This window comes from Lontra canadensis, unplaced genomic scaffold (assembly GCF_010015895.1).
Source record: "Lontra canadensis isolate GAN:19392208 unplaced genomic scaffold, GSC_riverotter_1.0 scaffold4, whole genome shotgun sequence".
Lineage (NCBI taxonomy): Eukaryota > Metazoa > Chordata > Mammalia > Carnivora > Mustelidae > Lontra > Lontra canadensis.
This window is the reverse complement of record NW_022630998.1, coordinates 47,676,598-47,698,369: the sequence shown is the minus strand read 5'-3', so window position 1 is coordinate 47,698,369 and position 21,772 is coordinate 47,676,598. Positions and strand designations below refer to the sequence as shown.

General features: G+C 35.5%; 1 protein-coding gene across 5 annotated transcripts in view; it reads right to left on the bottom strand.

Annotated features, from left to right (window-relative positions):
- ERCC8 (ERCC excision repair 8, CSA ubiquitin ligase complex subunit) overlaps positions 1 to 21,772 on the bottom strand; it is a 59,687-nt gene that overhangs the window by 14,440 nt on the left and 23,475 nt on the right. For all 5 annotated transcript variants that reach the window (XR_004381667.1, XM_032849986.1, XM_032849993.1 and 2 more), the window contains 5 exons: positions 14,078 to 14,159; positions 12,974 to 13,042; positions 11,759 to 11,825; positions 9,858 to 9,958; positions 8,274 to 8,398 (listed from right to left, as the gene is read on the bottom strand). Coding sequence is in view for 4 of the 5 variants with exons in the window: in XM_032849986.1 (XP_032705877.1) it covers positions 8,274 to 8,398; positions 9,858 to 9,958; positions 11,759 to 11,825; positions 12,974 to 13,042; positions 14,078 to 14,159 (444 nt within the window). In the remaining variant the exon portion in view is untranslated. The remainder of the gene's footprint in view (positions 1 to 8,273; positions 8,399 to 9,857; positions 9,959 to 11,758; positions 11,826 to 12,973; positions 13,043 to 14,077; positions 14,160 to 21,772) is intronic.

The window sequence follows — 21,772 nt, the reverse complement described above, 5'->3', positions numbered from 1 at the left end:
ACCATATTTGAGTGTACAGTTTAGTGACATTACATTCACACTATTGTGCAAACCTTCATTATCCTCAATTTCCAGAACTCTTTTCATCCTGCAAAACTGAAATTTTGTACCCATTACAAAGAAAGTTATTCTTATTCCTTGACCTAGTAATTACTCCTGGGAATTTATCTTAGGGAAATAATTAAACAGGAAAAAGCTATATACTCAGAGGAATTCAATGCAGCATTACCTAGAATGGCAAAATAACTAATGTTAATATAAATTCCTAATAATGTTACAATATCTCTACAGTTTACATAGTAATTAAAAATAATAATTATGAAAACATGCAGGAAGTAAGGATAAAAACTAGTTATAAAAAAGCACAGAACACAAATACATATATATATCCACACACAACTGCAATTTAGGACAAAAATAAAAATTCTGCACCTGTATGCCAAAGGTGCAAGCCCAATACCAGCATCTCTTCAGCAGTACGAAAAAGAAAATTCCAGGTCTTATCCCAATCCTACTGAACAAGAATCTTCACGTTAATAAGATCCCTAGGTGATCTAAAGGCTCATTAAAGTCTGAGAAGCTTTGGGCAAAATAAATTGATAGTGCTGATAGTGCTGAAATTATCCTGTTGATAATTTAGATTAAGCAGTTCAGAGTAGGTGTAGAACCAGTAGCTAAACATTTACGATTTATCAGCAGGAAGATCACTAAAAATACTCTCAATACTATAGCTAACACTAGAGTTTATTTATTTATTTATTTATTTTTAACGATTTTATTTATTTGACAGAGATCACAAGTAGGCAGAGAGGCAGGCAGAGAGAGAGAGAGGAAGAGAAGCAGGCTCCCTGCTGAGCAGAGAGCCCGATGTGGGGCTCGATCCCAGGACCCTGGGATCATGACCTGAGCCAAAGATGAAGGTCTTAACCCACTCAGCCACTCAGGCGCCCCAACACTAGAGTTTAGACAGTGATTTATTTTTTTGCCTTTTTGTAAAGGTCATTTGGGAGTGTGTGTGTGTGTGTGTGTGTGTTTGTGTGTGTATATAATTAAAAATATATATAAATGGATGCCTGGGTGGCTCAGTGGGTTAAGCTCTCAATTCTTGATTTTGGCTCAGGTCATGATCTCAGTGTTGTGGAGTCAAGCCCTGCATTCAGGCTCTGCATTCAGTAGAGTCCACTTGAGAGTCTCTCTCCCCCTCTCCCACTCCTTGAGTTCTTCTCTCTCTGAAATAAATAAATCTTTAAAAAAAATACACACACACACACACGGGGCACCTGAGTGGCTCAGTTGGTTGAGTGACTGCCTTTGGCTCCAGTCACGATCCCGGAGTCCCGAAATCAAATCCTCTGTCGGGTTCCCAGTTCCTCGGGGAGTCTGCTTCTGCTTCTCCCTCTGACCTTCTCCCCTCTCATGCTCTCTCTCTCAAATAAATAAAGAAAATCTTTAAGAAAGATAGAAATATCTCTATCTATCTATCTATCAACACATACTGAGGCCCAAATGGATATATGCTAATCATCTGTGAATACTACACTTGCCTTATATCCACCCTTCAGGTTAACATGTGACAGAAATGAGCGTATGCATCCAGCTATCCCACTGCAGCAGTGGTAGAATGAAACAGTAAAATATTAAATTCAGTAGATTTGGTTTGCAGAAACCCACTCCACTCCCCACTCACTTTTTCTTTTCTTTTGCCTCTTTCGATAATGACTTAGCCTCTGAATTTCATTATTCTAATTCTTAAATAGAAATAGGATCATTTACCAGAGTTACTATGAAAAATCAGATGAAATAATGTACATGAGGGACCTAGAACATAAAGGTATCCAGTAAGTCCCTAGATGTACTCCCATATATGTTTAAAAGTATAACTTATTTGCATCTTCTGACCCTCTATGTGTAACTGCTTGCAGAATGACAGTGGGGAAGGAGAATGGAGAAAAAACACACAAATAGAAATCCTTTGCTCCCACTAGAAAAATTCTGGGGGCGCCTGGGTGGCTCAGTGGGTTGGGCCGCTGCCTTCGGCTCGGATCATGATCTCCGGATCCTGGGATCGAGCCCCGCATCGGGCTCTCTGCTCAGCGGGGAGCCTGCTTCCTCCTCTCTCTCTGCCTGCCTCTCTGCCTACTTGTGATCTCTGTCAAATAAATAAATAAAATCTTAAAAAAAAAAAAACACATTTAGAAAAATTCTGAACTGCTAGACTGTGATGGCCTTATTCACATTTGTCGGAGGACCTAATGCTGAGTTCTTTCCACTCTACCACATTCTTCCCCAAATATGAACTGGAAAGTATTAAGTCAGGTATGAATATTGAACTAGCTCTCTTATCTTCATCCTTAGGCATTCCCCACCCCATCCTGCAACTTACAGTCCTATTAATCTTTGTAAATCATTGCTGTGATCAAATCACTTGTGGACTCAAAATCATCAGTATCTTTTCAATACCTAAGGAAGGAAATTCTAGTAACAGATTAAAGAAAGGAAGGATCTATCATTCACTAATGTTCACCATGTGTCAAACATACTAGCTGATTGTCCAAGGCTCCCATTTTATGACTATGTATGCTTACCAATGTATAATAAATAGCATGATGTATATTATTATGAAAGTACTGTAGAGGAGAGGCTACTTTGGGCTATAATGTCTTAAAGGGGGTAAATAAAGGCTTTGAAAATATATTTTTTTTAAGATTTCATTTTATTTATCTATTTGACAGACAGAGATCACAAGTAGGCAGAAAGGCAGGCGGGGGGGGGGGGGGAAGCAGGCTCTCGATGTGGGGCTTGATCCCAGGACCCTGGGATCATGACCTGAGCTGAAGGCAGAGGCTTAACCCACTGAGCCACCCAGGTGCCCCAAGGCTTTGAAAATATTTTTATAGTGGAGAAAGATATGGGACTTTGGATGAAGATGATGGCAAATCCAACTCCTTGTCTTATGAATTCCTTTTACTGTTCCAGGAAATTTATATATCTAGTCACCTATAGTGACACAGAGATTCCATCACAAGGTAGCTTATTTTATTGTCAAACAATGATCAGCATAACAATAATAATGACAGGTAATATTACTGAATGCCAATATTTGCTGGAAATATCAATGTGCTTAATGTTTTGCACATGTTATTTCATGTAATACTCAAAACAATATTATGAGACAGTCAGCATTATTACACAAAAACATTTAGAAAGGTTAAATATTTTGATCAAGGTCTTTGGGATAGCAAATGACAGAATCAGAAACTAAATCCGGATTGCCTTAATCAAAAACCACTATGCCGGGGTGCCTGGGTGGCTCAGTGGGTTAAAGCCTCTGCCTTCAGCTCAGGTCATGATCCCAGGGTCCTGGGATGGAGCCCCATATCGGGCTCTCTGCTCTGCGGGGAGCCTGCTTCCTCCTCTCTCTCTCTCTGCCTGCCTCTCTGCCTACTTGTGATCTCTGTCTGTCAAATAAATAAATAAAATCTTTAAAAAAAAAAAAAAACCACTATGCCACACTATTGTAAATTAGTTTTCCTTCATTCCCGAGGTGATGATCACAGTACATTCTACTGCAAGTGAGCACTGGGTACTTGAAGCATCTGAGCTAGACAAGAGGAATTATAGAGAGGTTGTGTCTAAGATGAACCCTGAAAGCAAGAAGCAGCTACAATAGGAAGGAGAACACTATTTCAAAGCAAAGGCAGGAGTCTGTGCCTTGGAATGGAAAGGCAAGAAAGCAAAGTATATATATATTTTTAAGATTTTATTTATCTATTTGACAGACAGAGACCACAAGTAGGCAGAGAGGCAGGCAGAGATAGAGAGAGGGGGAAGCAGGCTCCCTGCCGAGCAGAGAGTCCGATGTGGGGCTTGATCCCAAGACCCTGGGATCATGACCTGAACCGAAGACACAGGCTTAACCCACTGAGCCACCCAGGTGCCTCAAGACCAAAGTATTTTTTAAAAACCTGTTAAGTAGTTCAGTAACAACAGAGTAAAATATGGCAAGTGGCAAGACCTAAAGCTGGTGAGTTAGAAGATACAGCTCATGAAGGTTTTGTGTGCAAAAGGCAAAAGCATCAGATTTTAATAACCTAGAAGTATTGAGGAAATGATTAAAGACTTCTACTGGGAGATAAGTTTGGGAAAAGTTAGAAGAATGTTACAGTAATTAAATAGATCATAAGGAGCTAGAATGAGGCTGTAAGTGGAAGGAAGATATGAAAACAATTAAGAGGGAAGAATTAAGAAGTGTGTAATTGATTGAATACATGGGATAAGGGGCAGGGAACAATAAAGTGTAGACTTCCAATTCTAGACACTGGTCATAGTGAATGGTAATACCAGTAACTGAAATAGGCAATACCAGAAGAGCTATCATGAATTTGTTGTTCTTTTGTTGACCAAAACCTGTCTCCCTGGGCATTTTCCCTGCAACTACTTGTTATGTTCTCCAAGGCAATGGTCTCCAGAGCACTGTTCCCACACCTCAAGAAGCCTGCAACATAATCCATAAGGTGTGAGAAGAAAACATGAAAAGTTATATTTTTAATCTCTTTTTTATTTAAAAAATAAGAAATTCACCTTTAATTAAACACAGGTTCACAACAGTATTTGTATATAACCTATAAATAATTATACAACTTTTTTTTTAAGATTTTATTTATTTATTTGTCAGAGAGAGAGAGAGAGAGAGAGCACACAAGCAGGCGAAGTGGCAGGGAGAGGCAGAGAGAGAAGCAGGCTCCCCGCTGAGCAAGGAGCCCGATGCGGGACTCGATCCCAGGACACTGGGATCATGACCTGAGCCGAAGGCAGCAGCTCAACCCATTGAGCCACCCAGGCGCCCGCTTATACAACTTTTTAACATTTATTTTATTTTTTAAATATTCTAAGTAAAATTTATTGACTTTCTAAGAATCCTTACACATTTAATACTGCTTCTAATTTTTTTTTTTAAAGGATTTTATTTATTTATTTATTTGTCAGAGAAAGAGAGAGAAGAAGAGAGCGAGCACACAAGCAGGCAGCGTGGGGGGCAGAGGTGGAGAGAGAAGCAGGCTCCCCCCGAGCAAGGAGCCCGATATGGGACCTGATTCCAGGACCCCGGGATCATAACCTGAGCCAAAGGCAGTGGCTTAACTGACTGAGCTACCAAGGCATCCCAATATTGCTTCTAATTTATCACAGGAATTGTTTCTCCAAAATGTTAATCACAACTAGAAAGAGTATTTGGGAAATGTGGCAAGGTTGTTTTTATAAATATGTCACATTACAAAACAACAAGCAGCACAAGCTACTGAGGTAGGTCCAGAACCTTTAGTCAGAATGTAGATACTTCAGAGAAGTATCTCTGAAGAAGCAGAATATCTAATTTCAGACAATAAGCTTCAGAAGTTTCCAAAGAAAACAAATATATTTACAACTTTAAGGTTAGGATTAGATAAAGTTTTCTTAACCTATGTCTTTTTTCTTGATATTTATTTTTAAGATTTAGAAGTTTCTACTGAAGAGGAAAAAAGAGATGTAAAGATGAATCCCTCTTAAAAGCAAAAAGAAAGCATAAGAAAACACATAAAGAGAAGCATAAAATGGGAGAACCAGCTACACCCTAGAGTACTAAGTGTCTGCCTTTGGCTCAGGTCATGGTCTCAAGGTCCCTGGATTGAGCCGTGAATCAGGTTCCCTGCCCAGTGGGGAGCCTGCTTCTCCTTCTCCCTCTGCACCACTCCCCTTGCCCCTTGCTCACTCATTCTCCCTCTCTCTCTCACTCCATCTCAAATAAATAAATAAAATAAAATAAACTCACTAGGGTACTATTAATAAGGAAACATCACATAATAAAAAGTTATTTATGGTATACCTATTATTTAATAGGTATTTAATTATTTAACAATTTAATTACTTACCACTCTTCATACTTCCATTTTATCCTTAAAATTACTGTTTAGGTACATAATAACCCTAATTTACAAGATGGAGACACTAAAACTCTGACCGTAGTCCTTTATAATGTCACCTTCAATAAACTGACTAACGTCCCATATTACTAAATGGCAGGACTGGAATCTGTTTCCAATTCTGTCTGACAGGGCCTTGAATATTTGAAGGCAATGTGTTTCCACCGAGTTACTTTTTCTGGGACTAATGTCCCCAGTTCCTTTAAGTGTCCTCTGGAGGTGAGTTTCTGGGCTATTCTAGTCATCTCTGCATGAATGACTACTTAGATCAAGTCAATTTTAAAATGTATTATCCATTCTAAACACACTACTCAAGATATGGACTTACTACTAGCAAAAACCCATGAGGTATGAGCATCACACTCAAGAAGGAGAGAAAAATGGAATAAAATCACCCCAACATGTATATATATAGTCAATACCCTTTATACTTATCACATTCACCTGTGATGTACATGCCAACCTACCTTTCCAAAGTGACCCCACACATCACCACTCAAAGGTCTTTAGTGGCTTTCCATTTCATCTCGAGAAAAAGCCTAAGCCCTTAAAAAGGCCTACAAGCCAATATCCTGTCCTGTTTGTTTCCTTCTGTTCCTCATCTCCTAGTACTCTTCCCCTTGTATCCTCTATTTTAACACAAGAGCCTCTTAGATGTTCCCTGGGTATTCCAAGCACACTCCTGCCTCAGGGTCTTTCTCCTTTCTTCCTTCCTCTGCCTGGAATGTTAGCCTTCCCAGATATCTGATGGCTCACTTCATTTCCTTGGATGGATGGATGGATGTCTTTCCTCCTCTCCCTAGAATGTATGTTCCATGAGGACAGGACTTTTCTGTGTTTTGTCTGCTACCGTATAATACTGTCTGGAAAACAAGATGTGCTCAATAAATACTTATTAAATAAATGAATGAGAAAAGAAAGGTGTGACTTGATTAGAAACATGATACAATTATAATGAATGGAAGATTCTAAATTAAAACTTGCAATGCACAAGTTTCTAGTCTGAGATATAATGAAGAAGCACTTCATAAAGTACATGAGAGATGAGCAAACTCTAGTATGAACAATTTTGACCTTACAGTAAAATTAGAATTTACTAAAAGAAGTGATATTTAGAGTATCTAAAAGAGAATTAGTTAGAAAGGAGGTTAAAGAAAGGAAGATGAAATGGGGCACCTGGCTGGCTTAGTCAGAAGAGCATGCAACTCTTGATCTAGGGGTTGTTGAGTCTTATCCCCATGTGGGGGAAAGATACTTAATTAAGTATTAACTTAATGCTTAAATTAATAAATACACTTTAAAAAAAAGAAAGGAATATGATTAATATCAATACCTACCTTAAAGTATTAAGTAAATGCTATAAGGTATTTGGTATAATGACCACTGTGGTAAGAGTGAAATCTAGAGTCAAATTCTGTTGCTTTTTAAAAAGCTGTTTTAACTCAGGCAAGTTACCTAACCATTTATATCTCATTTCCTCACGTGTAAAACAGGTATTATAAGAGTAACTACCTTTACAGCATTGATTTGATGATTAAATAAGATCCTATATGCTTCAGTACATGTTATATGTTAATTTTTATTAAAACAGTATCTGACACATAAGCACTTTAATAAATATTAGCTATTACTATTACCACCAAATTACAAACTTATTAGCTTATTCTGAAAGTTATTAAACCACAGTTATACCTGGTAAGAACCATAACATAAATTTTTTAAAAGTGTTAGAAATTAAATACCACATAAGAATCTAGCACATTTAAAACACATTTAGTTCAGTATTAAAATACCATATCTTCTGGTACTATAACATTCATCTTAGATTTTGTTTATAAGTCATATAGAGAATAAAATTTGACTATAAGTTTAATTTATATCAGTTCTCAATCTTTTATTCTTCTCCAACATACCTGAGAAATATGGCACATTCACATTATGCACAGTAGAGCAATAATTCTCCACTAAGTGGGGAGAATGTGGTGGGGGCATGGTAGGGTGGACTGTCCTATGTGAGAGTTATTAGTTCACATAATGAAAAAATATAAAAAGAAAACTGGAATACAGAGACCAGAAAAGAGTTAAATCTACAGAAGGACTCCAAGTATATTTCACAGATCCATTTTAAAAATATATATTCAAAAAGTTAGAGAGAGGCACCTGGCTGTCTCAGTCAGTAAAGGATGCAACTCTTGATCACAGGGTTGTGAGTTCAAGCCCCACATCGGGTGTAGATTACTCAAAAAAAAAAAAAAAAAAAAAAAAAAAAAGGAAAGAAAGAAAAAAGAAAAGTTGGAGATATTTAAAATCTCTTACTAGTGTGTTTTCTCCATTGGAACTATTCCAGAGCCTCATTCGATTATCTGTACCAACAGTAAGGAGATGAAGCCCATCACTTGTAAAACATAAGCCATTAACTTTCCCATTATGAGCAGTGTTTGCTGCAATGAAAAATACAATTCAGTTAATCTATTATTATAGTCAGCATACACTTAATGCTTGATGATACAGTTATTTAAACATATTAAAGGACAACTATCTGAATTACTTAAAATATACAAGTTGATTATATTTGGATTATTTGAATATCATAAGCCATATAAATTAGAGCCATAAAAATGGAGAAAAACAGGAAAACTAAAGAGGAAGAAATCTTGCCAAATATAATTTTTCTTCAGAGAGTAAGCTGTACTGTACAACTCAATTAAATGCATGCCTAACATTAAATTTTTTAAACACCTTACAAATTTCTCATATAATATTTCCATTTTTTAAAAAAGATTTTATTTATTTATTTGAGAGAGAGATAGTGAGAAAGAGCATGAGGGGAGAAGGTCAGAGGGAGAAGCAGACACCCCTTGGAGCTGGGAGCCCAATGTGGGACTCGATCCCAGGACTCCAGGATCACGACCTGAGCTGAAGGCAGTTGCTTAACCAACTGAGCCACCCAGGCGCCCCAATATTTCCATTTTTAATCTAAAAGTCATTTCATGGACTATTAAAAATCAGTAATACTAGTATTTACTATTTTTAAAAAAACTTCAATAGGGAAAGAATAAGTGCTCTAGTTTGATTCAAAATTTGTATTACCTTCAAAATGACCAAATTTGAGAAAGCATAATTCTCAAGAGCCTGATTAATTTAATTAAAAAGATTATTAAAACAATCACAAAACTGTATATAGTTCATCCTAAGATTTTTCTGGTCCACAATTAATGCTAAATCAGAATCTTACCCTATACAGAAATTAAATTCTAGGGGCACGTAAGCGGCTCAGTTAAGTGTCTGACTCTTGATTTCATTCAGGTCATGATCTCAGATCCTGGGATAGAGCCCCACATTGGGCTCTGCCCTCTGCTAGAAATCTGCTTAGGATTCTCTCTCCTTCTCCCTCTGCCCAATGCCTGCTATGCATGCAACACACTCTCTCTCAAATAACTAAAAAAAAAAAAAAAAAAGAAATTAAATTCTATTGGAAAAATGAAATTGAGGTACTTTATCACCAGGATAGCAGCTGACATGTGTAATACAAATTGCAAATTCTATTTTCATGCAATGGCCACAAAATGTTACTATTCCTTGTTTACTGTAGCTTTCTAAGTGGCAATGAATTTGTATTAGTTGACCTCACTGGAGGAAAAAAAGTAACAAAATAACTCAGAAATGTTTCTGCATTTGAAAATTTAGAGGTAGATGAAATGCCATACTTCTTCCTATCTTGAAGAAAGACAACCATAATTTAGTTATGTACTTTTAGAAATCAATTTATTGTGAATGGCATTTTTTAAATCATAAAATTTGCAACTTGTCCTATACATTAATTACTTGGTTTCAATTAAAAATTTTCAATATAAAAATACTATCACTGGCATATTTCTATATTAATGTATTCTTCATTACCTGATTCAACAGCCTGTGACTTTTTGCCATTATGCTGATCAAGAGTAATTAAACATCCTGATGCTCTTCTCACATCCCATAATTTTACTCTACTGTCAGCACTAAGAAGAAATAGATGTTACATTGACATATATAGCTAGGACAGTGACTGTACTCTTCACCTACCTTTCCAGTATTATGGCATACAGAAGTCTCAGTGTATTAGTGCAAATATATTTGTACATTTGGGTTGTTTAACTTTTGCCTTTTCATCAAATATTCAAAATCAAAAGTAGCAAAAAGCAGTGGGAAAAAAACAGCCCCCCCCCCAAAAAATAGGTAAACTTTTTTTAGATCAGAAGGACAGAATTCTGCTTATTTTTATTTTGTTTTTAATGGTTCCTCCACCAAAACTAGATAGTTTTAGAGCTTGTCCTTTGGCAAGCTTTTTACTACATCTTTTCTATTGTTTATTATTCAAATGTTTTCTAGACAATCAAGCAGCTAACTAATTTTACTTTAAGAATTCAGGGCACCTGGGTGGCTCAGTGGGTTAAGCCTCCACCTTTGGCTCAGGTCATGATCTCAGGGTCCTGGGATTGAAGCCCACTTCGGGCTCTCTGCTGAGCAGAGAGCCCGCTTCCCCCTGCCTCTCTGCCTACTTGTGATTTCTCTCTCTCTCTGTCAAATAAATAAAATCTTAAAAAAATAAGTTCATTTTGCATGAATTTGGTGTTTTCTTTTCATATGAAAAAACTAAGGTGTATTTATATTTGGTTTCCTATACTCAAATCAATCTTTGCAAGATATACAAGAATTAACTTTAATGTCTCTTAGAATTCTGACACTTATTTTTATCTCAAGTATGTGAAAAGAATAAAGGCAAAAAACCATGATCACCTATCAATTTCAACTACTCCTAAAAAAAATATAAATCACTTTAACTAATGCTATCATGTTCTCAAAAAGGACCTCAACAATATTCTAACAAATTGGGTTTATCCAGATCCCTTTAATTACAAAGAGGAATACAACGCATTTTATAAGCCTATTTCTAAATAAATCTTTTCTCTGTAGGTACAGAGCTTATCTCTTCCTGTAGTCTTGATTCTTTTCACAGATTATCATCAAAGCTAGCCAATTAGAATAGCAAGCAAAAGTCTAGCATTTCCCATTTTCAAAATGGTTTTCTTTCTTTCCAGCTTGGGGAAAAGTCTATAATGGGATGAGTCTGAGGATTTAAGTACTTTCTGAAACAGATAAGATTTGGACTTATCTGATTCCTAACATGATTACTAGGTCCATCTGAGAACTGAAAGCCTCTTAGCTTTCCCATGGTTTGAGGAAAACCAAGTAAGGCATGAATAATATAAATCTGCCCTATCATGCACCCACAACCAGCACCTAGCTTTTCACCTTCACACCTCCTTAGGCAGTCTTTTTACAGCTTTATTCTAGACTTGTTCTATTTCAGAAAGCATAGATCTCAATATCACATTCTATAAACTACTAACAGAAGCTTCTCTGGGGATTAAACTGCTTGGCTCATTATAGGTAGACATTATATATTATTAAATTGAATCAATGAATAAATGTTGAATCAGATTTAAAATAATTCTGTATTAAAGAAAATGAACTGAAATGCTACTGTTTTAAAATTAATACTTATACTCAGGTAGAAAAAAATGACAACATACTTTTTTTTACAGGTAGTACTAGCAGATTTGCATTGCTAGAGATTCTCTTGTTTTCTGTGTTTTAAAAGGTGAGCACCTTCAAGATATGTAGTGACAGGACTTAAAAACTGTAACTCAATTATTTAAAGGACCTAATTAATAACTAAATATGCATCTTAAAAAATAGTGTTTTTGAAATTTTTATCATTAATTATTAACTTCAAAACCAAATAATTTGCATGTTACCTTGCAGTTGCCAAGACATATTCACAACGAGGCGACCAGGAAACTGCCAATATTTCTTGTCTGTGACCTGCAAATATAACTGTATGAAAAGTCTGTAAATGCTTGAAAAATCAAAAGATACAGTGTAATTAAATATGTCTGATTTTGAAGAAAGTGAAGACTAAATACTAAACATAAATTGATATGATCATTATTTTTTCACATTTATAATAATCTATGTTTAAATATTAATACGAAGTCTGTGCGGCATTTCTCACACATGTTATCTCATTATAAATGGCCTGGTTTCGCATTGGAAAGAGCAAATGAATCTTTTTTAATACAGCTGTTAGATTCAAAAGTGAATCCACCATTAAGTAACATAGCTTAAGCTCACTGACTTATATCTACCACAAAAAAATCCACTGCAGCAAACCATACAAGTTAAACATTCTAGAGAATAAAAAATGACTTCTAACTTTTCAGAAAGTTATAATAGAATTTTTTAAAAAAAATTCATGATTGTAGAGAGCATTTGGATAAAATTTTTTTTCTAGAAAGCATATTCATAGGATAATTGACTTCAGCATTTTAATTCACTTTTGCCTAGATGAACTATTCAAAGTAGATATTTTCATCGACCTAACTTATATTACTAGAGATTCATGACAATTTAAAACAAATGTTGTCCATTTCACAAAATTCTCTTGGTATATTATGTGTTTCTCAGGGATGAGTAAAAATGTAAATTTCCAAATTACAAGCCATCTTTCCATTGTTTAGAATCGATGATCTAATACTGATAAGAAAGTAGCAAAAATATTCAAATTAATATATCTTAACCAAAATATTATTTTAATAGCTTTTTCTAAAATATTTGCATTCAGGGAAAAAAAGCACCTAGCAAGAACAATACTAAACAATGCCCATAAGACAAATGTACCAATGTAAGTTTCATAAATAATTTTTTTAAATGTAGAAATAAGATAAGATTTTCAGCTAGACTTCCCATATCATTTGAGTTTACCCTATGGGTATTGTTTATATAAATGTCTCCTCAATAGTTCAGTTTTATAAGAATAATGCACAGAAGGATCTTTATTTCCCTGTTGACTTTTAACAACTAGCACAAAATACATCAGTCATGTCAGTTACAAAGAATACATTGTTAGTAATGTTTCTTTTTATTGAATGGTTTACTCAAAGTAGTTGTTGTTTCAAATAAAAAAAAAATACCCTGTAAAATGTGGGAACAGGATCCAGACTTTAAGTCACAAAGTTGTACTTTGGGCCCTCTAGTACCAACTGTAAAAACAAAAACAAAAATGGTTTAAGATAATTTTCTTATAAATCATCACCAAAAGGAAACAAGAAACTACCATTATGAATCATAATATCTTCTCTGTATCCACACGGAAATATAAAAAAAGTATGCCAAAATATACTTCAAATCATTTTAAATGTTTATAATTAGAAAATGTAATTGCAGTTATACCTTAGCACTAAGAGAGCTGTATTATTACATTATCGTCTAATGTTTAATTTTGAAATAATAGATTCACAGAAAGTTGCAAATATAGGACAGAGAGACCCTGTGTACCCTTCACCCATGTTGTCCCTACAATTGTTAATGTTAGGTAACTATACCACAGTATCACAACCAGGAAATCTGCATTGCTACAATGTATATGCACAATTCTATGCTATTTTATTATATCAAATAACGTTACTTAATGCCTCAGACTTTCCATATTAATGATATACTTCCAGAGACTCTGGAGGCAGTCTGAGTGGACCTTGAGGACATTTTAGTGCCCAGCTCTTCTCTACAGACGATGCAACTGACTAGTGTCTGCAGGTGAAGACATTCATGCAGTGCCAAATAAATAATGGAATCATAGGGACCTGATACCAGATACCGGAAAAACACTTTTTCTTCTTCACACATGAAAATTCTTTTTGTAGGTGCTTTCATAAAAATGGATGTTTAATTTGAATAACACCATAAACAAAGGAAAAGAAAATAATTTCCATTTTTTAAATTGTGTTGAATTGAAAAATTCACCAAATTTTGTTCATGTAAAATCTTTGAAATTTTGATGGTTGGAAATTAACTCCTTAGGGAACAAAAATATACTTTCTTAATCTTTGAATCCTAGCCACTAGCACAGTGCCCCACTTGCACAATACCAATAAAACTGAATGTAAATATAGCATATACTTGAGTTTTTTTTTAATTATGATGTTCATTTGGGTTTAAATATCTATATTAAAACTAACTAGGTATTAAGAGCAAGCAAGTTTCAAAATGTTGAAAAGAAAAAGAGTATGAGTACAAACCTGCTACCAAACAGTGTTTGGTGGCAACTGGAGACATATGATGACTATAAACGGTTTCTTCAAAATTAAATATATCTGCAGTCTGATAATCAAAAGACATTAAAAAAATTTAAGTTCTAATTATAGTCACAAAATCAGTAAAAACATTCTATTTATTTCCACATTGTTACCAATTTTTAAATGACCGTTAGCCATTTACTTGACTTATACATAGGAATGTGATACCCTCAAAAACCTGTTAATTTTAAATCCTATGTTATTGGAGTGCCTGGGTGGCTCAGTTGCTTAAGTGTCTGCTTTTGCCTCAGGTCTTGATCCCAGGGTCCTGGAATCCAGTCCCACACTGGGCTCCCTGCTCAGTGGGGAACCTACTTCTCCCTCTGCCTCTGCCTCTCTCATGAATAAATAAATCTTAAAAAATATAAATCCTATGTTATTTATTGCACTGTGTCCCTTTTATGAGGGAAACAGTTTTTCTCTAATAAATTCGAGAGATGAAGAAAAGACAACCACCTGGTTCACCATCTTCCTCTCTACTCCAGTCTGGGGAACTTCATCATCTACACAGGTGATCTAGTCAGTACTCTGCCTCTCGGTCCCATTCAACCTCAGCTACCATATCCCAGCACTCTCATCACCTATACTCATTCTTTCTTCAAAATCATACATTTCAGGTATGATACATTAGCAATTTCAGTGTATGACCACAATCTTCTACCGTTTTCATTTTAGTTTTTCCCAACTATTTCCAAGACATCCAAATATAACCCCAAACTCCTATCAGTTCCTCCTGTCTTTGCTTTTTTTCCTTCTTCAGCATGGATTCAGAGGTTCAATACTGCACCCACCATATCTCCAACTCCTTTGTCATTAATTCTTTCACTCCGTGGAGACTTTAACTTTGGATGACTCCAAATGTCTACCTTCTCTGTACCTTTATCCACACTGATCTACACCTAAGGTCAGCAAACTTTTTCTATAATGGGTAAGACTAAACATTTTAGGCTTTGAGGACTACTACTCATTTCTGTCATTACCACCTACTTATTTCTGCCACTGTAGGGTCAAAGCAGCCATAGACAAGAAAGAGCTTTTTTTTTTTTTTTTTTTTTTTTCCAGAAAGAGGCCATGGGCCCAGCTGACCTCTACTTTAACCCAAGAGAAGAGATTCTTACAGTAAAACAAATTGGCATCACTATAAAAGATCACTCATCAGTGCTGACTTTCAGTATTGACTGCCAGTCCTATTATATTTCCTACTATTCTCTGCAATATTCACAGCTATTTCAAACTTCCACACTATCCACGGACATCACCACTTGGTCATAACAAGTGATCTGATCTTTGATTACAAAGAGGAATCAGAAAGTCATTCAATGAAAATTCACTGAATATGTCTTATCAACAAACCTATAAACACATTTGCTTCCATTTATCCTTCTTCCTTCTTTGTTCCTGTTATCATGGAAAAACTATCCTTCCTCATATTTAAAGTTAATATCCCTACCTGTGTTCAGATCCCCCTCAGCACTATCTCATGCTACACATCATCTCCTTTATCTCCAGGACACTTATAAACTCTGCATCCAAACCAGCTCATTCCCATCAGCATTAAAAAATGTTCACATTTCTTTCATATTAACAGCAACCCTCTCCCCAAGACAGGAAAAGAAAAACCTTTCATGCTATATCCCTAATTAATCTTCTTTCTTCTTCTTCTTCGAATCCAAACCTGGGCTCTAATTTCTTAGCTCCCGAATTTCTCAACTTACCACAATCTTATTATCTCCACTACTCCCATTCACACTACTCTTCCCATATAACTGATAGCTACCATCACCTAGTCTAGACCTTATCTTACCTGTCAGTAACATTCAACACAGCTGATTACTCCATCTTCCTTAAAACAATCTCTTTCACTGGTTCCATTATATCACACACTCCTGATTTTCCTCTTACTCTTATCTTTTACAGGCTTTGGTTCCTTTTCCTGTCTTATTAATCTTGGTCTTCCCAAAGTTTTGTTCTATGTACTCTTCTCTTCAACTGCCATCTATATGGTGGTGACACAAATCTAAATTTTCTGTGTAGACCACATTCTTAAAAAACAGATATGTATAGCTCACTTCCTGGATTATCTTCATTTGGATTTCTTGTGAATCCTTCAAATTTAACAAATCTAAAATTGAACTCAATACCCCCCTAATCTTTCTCTATCTTAGTGAGTAACAATATACTCTACCCACCTGCCCAACATAGAGAACTTGAGAATAATTCTTGCTCTTTTTAAATAATAGCTTTATTGAGCTATAGTTGAAATACAATTCACTCATTCAAAGTATGCACTTTAATGGTTTTTAGTATATTCAGAGTTGTACAATCATCTCCAAAATCAACTTCAGAACATTTTTATCACACCAAAAAGAAACCCCATTCCCATCAGCAGGCACTCCCCATTTCTTCCTACCCTCTCCCCTAGGAAACTACCAATCTACTTTCTGTCTGTATAAATTAGCCTATTTCTTGATATTTCAGACATGGAATTATACAATCTGTGGTCTTTTGCAATCTTTCATGTAACATAATGTTTTTTCATTTCATTCAGCATGATGTTTTTAAGGTTCATCCACACTAGCATGTAGCAGTACTTCCCTTCTTCCTATTGCTGAATAATATTACATTTGATGGCTACCCATTCGTCAGTTGATGAACATTTTATTTGTTTTGACTCTTTGGTCATTTTGAATAATGCCACTATGAACACTTGTCTACAAGTTTTGTGTGAAGTTATGTTTTCATTTCGCTTTGGGTATATACACAGGAGTGGAATTCCTGGGTCATATGCTAAATATATGTTTACTTTTTCAGAAATTGTTTTCCAAAACAGCTGTACCATTTTACATTCCCACCAGTAATTTATGATTGTTCCAGTTCATCCATATCCTACTCAACATTTGTTACTGTCTTTTTGATTACAGCAATCCTAAAAGGTATGAAATAGTCATCTCACTGTGGGTTTGATTTGCATTTCCCTGAAATTCTTGATTTTTCACTACTTTTGATAGCTTATCAACTTGCAACTCCTGTCAAATGTCTGTAATCCTCTCCTATCTTTTTATTCCATTGCCATTACTCCAGTCAAGCAAGGATCTACTGACTCCTGCCTGGATTACTGCAACCTCCTCCCTGGTCTCTTTGACTCTCCTCTTGCTACCTTCCAGCCAATTGGTATCATATCCAGACTGTTTCACCTAAAACAGCAATTTGATGTTTTCATTTTTGGCCACTGCTTAGACTATTAAAAAGCTTGCTTCTTCTCCTAGGAAAATATTCAACCTACTTAATAAAAATAAAAATAAAAATAAAAATAACAAGGCCCCTCATGATACAGACACTGCTTACCTATTTGGCTTTCTCTCTGGCTACTGTCCTTTGGCACTCTGGCCATTGTGAGTAGCTTTCAGTTTTTAAAATGTCACATTCACTGTTACCCCAAAGAGTTTTCTCATGTTGTTCCAAGGACTGGAACTCTTATCCTCCTTCTGTGGACTCATCATCCTTCATTTCAGCCAAAAGCCAGAGCACCACTTGCTCTACAAAGCCTTCCCTGATTCTCCATAGGTTAGGTGATCCTGCTAAAACACTGTACACTTTCATCATTATAGTCCCTTCTGGCCTTCACTGTTATTTCTTGTTAAATCATTTGTTTTCTTAGTATATGTGCTGCCGAAGCGAGCACAATCATTTGTTTTCTTTACTAAACTGAAGCTCCTTGGCAATGAATCCCCAGCTTTAACATGTAACAGAAATTGAATACATACTGTTGAATATATCCAAGAATCTTACTCATTTCTAGAGAACATGACCTGGATACCGACATCTGTATTTTCTGATTTATATTCCATTATCCAAAATTCTAAGAAAACTCGGAATGAGAAAAAGTTGTTCTTTACCCTAATGTGTAACAGAGAAGTCTCTAGAGAAGATATTCCTTTAGGCCATATCATGTGCTCTAGCTATAAAAACACATTTATGGAAAGCTCAGATGAAGTAAAAGTATGATATATATATAATATGTGCATTAATAGGAAAAATTAGTGACAGGGATAGAGGATATGGAAAAGGACAATATCATGCCCTCTTAATTTTTCTTTGTACCTAGCACATGCACAAAAAATTATTTCTTATCGAATGCTTTCAAAGTTCTTATCAATAAAATGCTCTGCCTATCAGATAGAACTATGAATTCATGAAATACTATTTTTTAAGTAATCACTCCACCCAACGTGGGGCTCAAACTCACAACTCCAAGATTGAAAGTTACATGCTCTACTAACTGAGCCAGCCAGACACCCCCATGAAACACTATTTTTGGTTGGCAAAAACATTTATGTTCTAAAGAAAATTTGAAATCAAAATATTTTTTCTTAGATTTTTAAAAAAGAAGTCAATGTTAATGAAAGAAAATGCAAATGTATGGGTTATTAATCTTTAAACCACATTTTTAACTGAAGTATAAGTAACATACAGAAAAATATACAGATCATAAGGGTACAGCTCAATGAATTTTCATGAAGTGAACTTTCACAAAGTAACCACCACCTGCATTATAACATAGAACATTACATTGTATTACAACACCCCACAAAAGCTCCCTACACCCCCTTTCAACCCTCACCAAGAAAGATAACCACCATACTCCTATCACTTTAGTTTTGCCAATTTTTGAATAGGAATTATATATTAAGTACTCTTTTGTATCTGATTATTTTGTTCTATATTATATAAAATTCATACATTTTATTGATATAGAAGTGAGTGTTCCCTTGTCATTGCTAGATAGTATTTCAATGTAAAATGTGCCAGATATCATTTGACTGGTAATGGATATTTGGATTTTTTCCAGTTTTTGGTTATCATGAATAGTGCTGATATGAACATTCTTATAAACGTCCCTTGGTACACATACGTATGCATTTATATACTCAAAAGTGTAACTTCTAGGTAACAAGAAACCCACAGTTAATACCAAATCTGTTTACCAACTGTAATCTCAACAGCAACAGATACACTTGTTACTTTTTATCAGACCCTTTAATTTTAGCTATTCTGGAGGATGTAGAGAGGTACCTCATTGTGGATTTAATTAAAGCATCTACGTGCTCAATTAATAAGTTGAGTGTATTTATTTATTAGCTATTTAGATATCCTCTTTTATGAAGTGTCGAAGCAAATGTTTTGCCTGGGGGCACCTGATAACTCAGCCAGTTGAGCGCCTGACTCTTGATTTCTTTCTTTTTTTTTTTAAGATTGTATTTATTTACTTGACAGACAGAGATCATAAGTAGGCAGAACAGCGGGGGGGGGGGGGCAACGGGGGGGTGGGAAGCAGGCTCCCTGCTGAACAGAAAGCCCAGTGTGGGGCTTAATCCCAGGACTCTGGGATCATGACCTGAACCGAAGGCAGAGGCTTTAACCCACTGAGAGTCACCCAGGTGCCCCTGACTCTTGATTTCTGATCCTGATCTCAGGGTCCTGGGATAGAGCCCCATGTTTCTCTCTCTCTCTCAAATAAATAAATTAATTAAAATCTTAAAAAAAAAAAATTCTGCTGCCTAGTTCTCTATGCGTTTCCAGTCTTTTAATTTTTCTATTTTTTATATAATTTGTATATGTCTTTTTTCAGATGTATGCATCTGTCACATATATCATCTTCCACTGAATTCATGGCCTATTCTTTTACTCTCTTAATGTTTTTTGATGAACAGAGCTTCCTAATCTTAATGTAGTTCAATTTATCAATCTTTCTCTTCTTGGTTTAAACCCTTTTGTGTTTTTACCTATCTTGAACCATGAAGGTATTTTCCTGTTTTTTTTTTTTCCTTTAAGTTTTATTTTATGTTTTTATACCTAGTAATCTACCTGAAATTGGTAGATTTCTTTTCTGTCTGTTGTGGGGTAAGGGTAAAGATTAGTTTTTGGGTTTTTTTGTTTGTTTTATTTTTTACAGATACCTAGTTGATCCAGCATAGTCTGTGGAAAAGACCATTACTTCCCCAACGTAGTGCAGTGTTACTTGTATCATAAATCAAATGATGGTATATGTATAGGTGTGTTTCTTGATTATCCTGTTTTTGTTTCTTGATTATCACTGTTTTTTTTTTTTTTCACTTCTATTGATACCATACCACCTTAATTAGTGTAATTAAATTTATGGTCTTAGCCCACTTCCATAAAAAAGAGTCCTGTGAATATTTTGATTAGAAATGCACTGATTCTATAGATCACTCGGGGTAAAACTGGTACCTTTACAATACTGACCTTTCTAACTCTTGAATATGGTATATCCCACCATTTATTTAAATCTTAACTTGTATCATAATTATTCTATAGTTACCTGTGTGGTGTTGAGTGGTCTTCTATACTTTTCAATTTCTTACTAGGAATATGATGATTTCTGATGCAATTGTTAATGAAAATACTCCCAAAATTCATAATTCTTTGTGTCTCAAATTCAGAAATGCAACTGACCTTATATCCAGCAATTTTGCTAAGTTTACTCATATTAATTTTAATAATTGGTTAGAGATTCCTTTGGATTTTCTATGCTCACAGTCATGTCATCTGTGAATGACAGTTTAAATTCCTTTCATTTCTCTCTCTCTCTTTTTTTTTTTTTTTTGCTTTATTTTACTGCCTGGGACTTCCCATATAATGTTAAAGGGAGGGGATAATAGAGATAACTCAAAAGAGAAAGCTCTCAATAATTTACCAACAAACAAAATGTTTGCTTTAGGTGTGTTTTAAAAAAATAGATACTCCTGGAGTGCCTGGGTGTCTCAGTGGGTTAAGCCTCTACCTTCAGCTCAGGTCATGATCCCAGGCTCCTGGGATCGAGCCCCGCATCAGGCGCTCTGCCTGCCTCTCTGCCTACTTGTGATCTCTGTCTGTGAAATAAATAAGTAAAATCCTTAAAAAAAAAAGATACTCCTTACCAAATTAAGGAATTTCTCTTATGTTCCTAGAATGTTAAGAATTTTTAAAGAATCAGGAATGAAGAGTGACTTTTATTATAAAGTATGATGCATTTTTTTCTTAAAAAAAACAAATACAGAGGCAAAGGATCTCAACGTAATAAAGAATACACATAGACACACACACACACACACACAGATAGGTGATAAGCCTATAAGCTTATCTCATGAGCCCACAAGCTAATCTCACCTCTTCTTCAACAAGGAGAAGCTGATAGTTTCTCCTGGAAGATTGTTTTCCTTCTAAGATCAGGAACAAGACAAGGATGCCGATACCTTACCACTTTTGTTCAACTTGGCATTGGAAGTCCTAGCCAGGGGGTGCCTGGGTGGCACAGTAGGTTAAGCTTTCAACTCTAGGTTTTGGCTCAGGTCATGATCTCAGGGTCACGAGATTGAGCTCCATGTCTGGGTCCATGCTCAGCGTGGAATCTACTGGAGGATTCTCTCTCTCCCTACCTCTCCCTCTGCCCCTCCTGCTCCTGCTCTCTTTCTCTCTCTCTCTCTGTCTCTAAAATAAATGACACTAAAAAAAAAAAAAAAAAAAAAAGGGAAAGGAAGAAATCCTGGCCTGGGGAATGAAACAAGGAAAAAAAGCACAAAACTAAAGGAGAATTTGAACTCTATTTGCAGATGATATGATAATATGTATAGAAAACCC